Below are 6,778 nucleotides of genomic sequence, written 5' to 3' on the forward strand. Positions count from 1 at the left end.
GCAGTGGGTAGTTCAGGGCTACGTTCCTACGAGTGGATGTTAACAGTCTATATAAAAACTACACACAGAGCATCAGCATTTCATGCCATTAATGCAGGTACGTTAAAAATTAGTGAGAGCCTTTTTTCTTTCTTCCAACCATTGCTTTTTATTTTTACATCTCAACAGCCATTGACTTTGAAATGTGACAGGAAGGCTTCATGGTACACTTAACACTGCAGAGTTTAAATCCCAGCACAAAAGCTGCGTGGTTTTTGGATAAACCTAATGTTACAGTGAACAGCATCAAGGGATTGCTGGGGATGTAAGACAAAGAAACATTTTTAGAAGCTATGGTTGCACTCGGTGCTAGTGTCCGTGCGTTGTCTTTTACTGGCACCCTGAATATGTTTCTTTTTGAAGGAACTTGCACAAGGAGCAGGAAGAAGAGCAGCGTGGGATTGCTAGCCAAAAGCAGAACTGGAGGTCTGAGGTGCAGGGGAGGGCGCAATTCAAAGAGCAGAGGCCGGGTCACTGCCTCGGGGAACGGGGATCACCAGTCGCTGCCTTCTGTGTCCGACACTTTTTGCTCCCACAAAGCGTTCAAGATGAAATCCAGGCGCTTGCTCACAGGCTTCAGGCCGCCACGGCTGCTTCTCAGCTGCCTCTTCCCAAACCGACCGATGGGGCGAACGCCACGGCCCACGTACCAAAAAGGATCGATCTCAGGACCTGGAATTCAAAGCAGCCAGTGAAGCATCTGCCACTGTACTTAAAGGCAGCATTTCCTGAACATCTCGCGGGTGTGAGGCGGCTCATTTGTAGCCGAGGAAAAAAAACAAACAAACAAGGGGAAAGGCTGCAGCCAAGCACACAACTTTCTAGTTCCTTTGAGGGTCACCTGCCACATGTGGAGCCCAAAGGAAGAGGGTTCAGATGCAAAATAAATTTTCATCCATCTGGGCCGCAACCTGCAATTCGAACATAAGCCAAAGTACTCAGCAATTCAGGAGGGCACAGCGTGCTTTAAAACTGACCTGAATCCTGGAAGAGGTTACAATGCAGCCTGCATCCAGAAAGACCGTAGTAGCTCCCTGCACTGCCACTTTTAAACTGTCCTCTCTTAGCTAAAGTCCTGAAGGTCCTACCGTCCAGCCTCCATGTCTGCTGCACCCACCAGGTACGGTATCTCTACAGGCTAACAAATGCACTGGATTGCAGAGGGCGTTCCTATGTGAGAGGTAAACATAAAAAGCTAATTCTGGTTCACTTAGGAAGTTGTTTTCATGGATGACTTTTTTTCTTTTAATGCATCTGAAGTACACTTGACTTATTTTTATAGTCTAGTCTAGTTTTAGAGCAGGTGTGGAGAGGGCTATAGTCGTATTAAAAGACAAGATATAGCAACAGGGAAAATCTACAAAAGCACTGGAGATGATGCCACCCCAAGGAAATGCCAAATCATTCCAAGGCCAGATGAATGTCAGGAACAGGAATAAATTGCAATTTAAGTGCATTATATATCGTCCAAGTCATATGAAATTCTCGGGGAAGGCAGCAGGATTTTCCCCTGTGCATTTTGATGCTGGAACAGAGAAAATAAAAAATCTACTTTGGCTGTGAATTTCTCCACAAATACATCTTGTAAGTCTTCCCACATAGTATTTAACACCCCTCCTGCCCACCAAAACCCAAGTAATTTCATTTTTTTCACCTGGGTACCTAAAAACCCCACATCCCCAGTTCTCTTTGAAAGGGGAAAGGTGTGCCACTGAGAGCCCAGGTGCCTCACTCCCCACACCCACCTCTCTCCCATGCCACATCCCACCATCAGCCTTTGCTCCTTGGGGGAAGATGAGATTTCCTGATAAAGATTTTCTCAAAAATCTTTTGGACTGTATGTTAGCTTTTACTTGGGACATATGGGATTGTCCCTCACCTGGCCAGCCTCAGTTGCCCACAGCGTCTCTGAATGGAGACACCTCGACCACTTGTATTTTGCCTTTCAGACACATCATGGTTCCAGACAGAAATGAAGACATCTGTAAAGCGAACTTAAGCTTCTGGCCCTTGCTTTCTTGTTACTCTATAGAAGTTGTTCTGAACTACCCTGGGTCTAGAGAACACAGCTGAAAAGTTGATGCTTAAATATTCAATGTGTACTGCCTTACATTTTCTTTGTCAGTTTTTTGTCCATTAGTGTCTCCTCTGGTAGTTATCAAAAATTACACTATTTCCCTTGGCTAATTAAGGGCTGTGAGAAGGAGATTAAGTTCTGTATATGCTCTTACAAGTGTAAATGGAATTACAGGGCCCCACACCTGCATTTTACCATAAAAACACCCACATGGATTTGCTGCTGAACTTTGCCTGACAGCCCGACCCTGATCCCTCAATGCACCAGCGACCGCGGGGTCACCCTGTGGGAGTCCACCGCATCACATCAGGTGAGGCTCATACTTACTTCTGTTGTCTATCTGATGTTTAAATGGCCTGCTCTGTCCTGAAGCAAAGCTGAGCGATACCAAGAGCACCAGCACATAGACAGTGACCAGCTTTAAGTGCTTGGGTGACCACTGGGCACGTGGTGTCCACGAGATCGGATGCCACATGATGGAGCAGGGGTGGAAAGGCTGTGAGGAGAAAAGTGAACATGGGGAACACATGTGAGTTAAAGCTCTCAAGGTGAAGGAAGGTGTCAACAGCGTGTTTCCGTCAGAGCCATTTCATGACTAAGTTCTGTGAAACGCTGATGCTAGGGATGTCCTGGGTATTTCTGCTTGAAGGCAAAGGCTACGCAGTGAGCCGTCTACTGAGGTAAGGCTTGCAGCTTGGGTGTTTTCTCACCAACAGTGAAAGCCCCTGGCACGGCTTCACACGACACGCGAGTCCTGGCCCTGAGCTTGCTGCTGACTTTCTGGTGTGGCCCTCTGTATGGCCGTGGGCATTGGCCACCAAAGTCTGTTTTAGTCACTACTTCCATCATCCTTTCCTCACTTGTAAAATATGGCTAACACTTGCATTTTACACAATCTGTTTACAACTAAATGCATTAGAAAGGCTTACTGAAAGGGAACGCTCCTCCCATGTCCGCTCACCCTTTCACAGCCAGCATGCAAAAGTACTATTTCCAGTTAAGGTTTCCACTGTTAGATGTCCTGATCCTGTAAATGCATCCAGACGCAAGCAGATGAGAAATCCCGCCGAGGGAAGGGCTGTGCAGAACAGGTGCTGAGTCGGGAAAATCGCACCCAGGGGGTGAAGGATCCCAGGCTCAGGTTACTGCTGTTACCCTTCCTCTGGCATTTTGGACAAGCTTCCTCGCAGCAGCTCTCCTAGCTGTCACGCTAGGTACCTTCTAACGTGCAAGGTCTGCCTATGTATTTGACAGCCTGGAGCCTCTGCCTACAGGAGCCCTGTTTGCTTAAGCATCACGTACAGTAGCTGTACAGCTACAGAGCTCTAGGAAATCCTCTCGGCTACACCTAAACACAGGCTTCGCCCCATGTAAGGGTGGGATTTTTTTCCCCCGGTTGCTGCCTAAGCACCGTGCTTCAGCAGGGGCAGAGCAGGAATTAAAATCTTTTGATGCAAGATGCTCCCAAGCACGCCGCACAGGCAACACAACGAAAGCACATGGAGAATCTGGTTGTGTCTTTCATTAAAATGCAAAATCAAAAGCTCCTTAACCCCTAGCATTCAGTGAAGGGTTTTTTGTTGTTTTTTTTTCTCCACTCTGACAGTCGCTTAGCAGACAGCTTAGAGGAAAATGATTTTAACTTGTAATTTCAACGGAACTGTGAATTAACTTTTTCTAACTTGAACACCTCACAACAATCAGGACTAAATGATCTTAGCACGTAAAACCACACGGGTTGAAGTCTGCCTCCAGTTGCAGCTGGCGTACGTCTCTGGTTGCTCCACGCTTAGCAAAGCCTTAAGTTCAGTTAGACAAAAAGAAGATGTTTTGAGGAATCTTTCCGGTGTGCTTACAGGGTTGCTGACAGGTTTTCCAGATTACTTGCTGTCTGGGTTTGTGTCTTGTTTTTCTGGGAACTGAGTGACAGAAAGGAAGAGCTTGCCCTGTGCTCATTGTTGATGAAAGACAAAAAAAGCTTTTAGCACCAGCTTTTTCCTAAGCAGTGCTGTGTCTGTCTCCACCAGCTGGTCCTGTGCCTGCATCAGCCATTCCGGCCACCTTCCACAGTGCCGTTATTTATTGAACTCTTTGCTCATACTCTTGACCTGGCTAAGATTCCTGTGAAGCACCTGGCTCCCACTGCTCCTCAGTAAGTAACGTGCCACCCCTAAATAATCAGGGGGCTCAGCACCTCTAATCCTCCCTAATTTTTCCTCCTCCTAATTGTCCCACCCCTGTTTGTATGGGGAGAAACTGAGGCACAGGTAATGCCACAAACTTGGCCCTGCATGATGCTGAGCATTTCTAACACCCGGATAAGCACAAAATCCTGGTTACCCACTCACAGTTCTTTCACGAGTAATGGGGCTGGGAAATGTTCTGTGATCTCCTCGGATCCAGACCTGCCTTAGCCCACAGCCCTACAGCTGTCTTCCAAAGGGAAAAGAAAAAAAAAAAAAGACCTCATACAGTCAGTCTGTATATGCCCTCCGTTTCCAACCATTAAATCGATCACCAAAAATTTTAAAACCTTACTGGTTTCAACAAAACAGGACACAATTAAAAGTTTCAGGAATAATTTTTCTCCTGGAGCTCAGCAAGCGGTTGACACCACTGCCAACTTGGTCAACTTGCCACTTCTGGTTGGTCCCTAAGCAGAAAGAGCCTTTAAATTTTGGCTGAGCGACATCTGTGACAGCGGTCTGACAATTTCCATCGACACGACAGCACGTTAAAGCCACTCCTGAAGTTACAGCGAAGCAGCGGTATCACAGCTTGCTGCGGGTCTGCCTCACACAAGCAGTGGGGGACCAGCCCGGCTCTCCCTCCGGGCACGCAGGGGCTCTCAGCACGCCAAACTCGAGGTCTGCTGCAGATCCATCAGGTCTCAACCTACCGTGGATGTCCTCAGAAGACAAGGTGCTATTAACTCTTTAAACCCTAAAACAGCATCTTACTCAAGATCAGCGGCTGCGTACACCCCCTCCAATGCAAACACGAATAGCTTTCATGTTCGAAAGCAGCATTGGCGATCCCCACAAGAGATCAAACCCTGGGTGAATCCAGGCCTGGGACCACGGCTCATTTCAAGGCTGAGCGGCACGAAAGGCGCACTGCTGGGCTGCAGGCTCCTGCGTGTGCTCTCCCCGCAGGGGCACGGCGCTGCCCCCAGGATCAGCCACGTTGCCTCAGCACAGTCTCCTTCGCTGCAAAAACTGGAGAAAAGTTACGGAACACAGAGCACAGCTGTGTGCATTAATGTAGAAAAGATCAAAAAGAAAAAAGGAAATCCAGCAAGAAAGAGCCAGGACAAGTGCTGAAGCAGCTAGAGGGAGGCACTCACCTGTTTGCACCAAAGCTGCTCCTCAGGTAGCCGCTGCTCCAAGCAGAAGCAGGGCAGCTGCTGGGGGCTTGTGCCTTTTATACCAGAGGGAAGTGGGCTTGAAGTGGGAGGGGGAGTCAAGAGGTGGGCCAGGAGGACGTCAGCATACTAGTGAGCAAAATTTAAATTTGCAAAGGGAGGGGAAGAGAACTGTGGCTCTATTAGAAAGCCATTGATCAGGGCAGGGAGCAGGAGCTGAGGGCAGCGCCAGGGGATTGCGGGGGGGCCTGGCAGGACACCTGGCTGAGGTCGCCCCGGCCCCCCAGGAGGGGAGTGGAGGGGAGGGGGCCGCTGCCACATCCCTGTGGATGGGGGGGACACGGGCAAGCCAGAGCAGCACCAGCCACCACGCTCTCCACGCAGGAGAGCCTGGCTCTCCGTGCTGCCCAGCTGAGGTGCTCTGTCTGAAGCACTTGTCTGCAGGGGGAAAACACTCGTGGCTGGGGATGAGCTGTGGGGAGAAAGAAGAGACGGACAGTGGGAAGCTCTTGGGGTCAACAAGCTGGAGCAGCCAGGACACGTGCCCCTTCCCAGCCCTTGCTCCTCTTGCTGTTGTCCCGCCTCTGCTTTTTGCTTGGGGACTTGACTGCAGCTCCCGTCCCGTTAAGCCCCTAACCCACGGCTGGGGTCAACTCACCCACATGTAAGTTTTAGGCCATACTGCAACACAGCACCCAAGTAGCTGATGAGATCAGTGGTGATTCAGTGCTTAAGCAGGTGCTTACTGGTTTTGTGGCAGAGAAAATTTCATCTGCATGAGGCTAATATCTCAAGCAATATTGTATTTCTACAATAGGCATCTCTTCTGCGTGGCTATTTTTAACACTCTCTCTTGACTAATGTGTCATCACAGTCTTGTTGTTACAGATCTCGCTGCTTTGATAGCTAAGACCATGTTTACCGTGAAGGTTTGTAGAGGAGCGGCGGCTGAACTGGCAGGGGTTTCACTCCTTCGGCACCATCCTGCGGAGAGGCTGAGACATGAAGCATTACAGGGCTGCCTGGGGACCGCAGGCTCTCCTGCAGGGATCTGTGCAGACGCAGGGTTGTGCTCCGCTCCTGGTGAGACTCACTACCTGAAGAAACAATTTATAAAGCCGTGCATAGAAAAGGGGGCTCTGAGGCATGACCCGGTCCAGAAACTGAGACTGAATAGGAAATGCTGCAATCCCATTAGGATGAAGTGGAAGTTCAATAGCAAATCTGCTGTTTAGTTTTCCTATAAAGATGCTTCCAGCTGGGAAAACCTCAAAGTACAGATGACACTATTTCACTGC

The 6,778-nt window shown here is 49.0% G+C and overlaps 1 protein-coding gene across 1 annotated transcript; it reads right to left on the bottom strand.

Annotated features, from left to right (window-relative positions):
• Nucleotides 1–216: 216 nt before the first annotated feature.
• Nucleotides 217–6,441, bottom strand: LOC104012109 (prolactin-releasing peptide). The gene is made up of 3 exons (XM_009464459.2): nucleotides 6,403–6,441; nucleotides 2,444–2,612; nucleotides 217–711 (listed from the first exon to the last, which is right to left on the bottom strand). The coding sequence occupies exons 2-3, from the start codon at nucleotides 2,589–2,591 to the stop codon at nucleotides 533–535; spliced, it is 327 nt and encodes a 108-aa protein (XP_009462734.2). The 5' UTR covers nucleotides 2,592–2,612; nucleotides 6,403–6,441; the 3' UTR covers nucleotides 217–532.
• Nucleotides 6,442–6,778: the final 337 nt, after the last annotated feature.

This window comes from Nipponia nippon, unplaced genomic scaffold (assembly GCF_047370975.1).
Source record: "Nipponia nippon isolate SJK-2023a ecotype South Korea unplaced genomic scaffold, ASM4737097v1 scaffold_1, whole genome shotgun sequence".
Taxonomy (NCBI): domain Eukaryota; kingdom Metazoa; phylum Chordata; class Aves; order Pelecaniformes; family Threskiornithidae; genus Nipponia; species Nipponia nippon.

Bases quoted from the DNA above. Each gene is read 5' to 3' on its own strand.
- LOC104012109 (XM_009464459.2), bottom strand. From the start codon at position 2,591: ATGTGGCATCCGATCTCGTGGACACCACGTGCCCAGTGGTCACCCAAG. The intron at 712-2,443 runs GTAAGTATGAGC...TTTGAATTCCAG, and splicing joins ACATCAGATAGACAACAGAA to GTCCTGAGATCGATCCTTTT.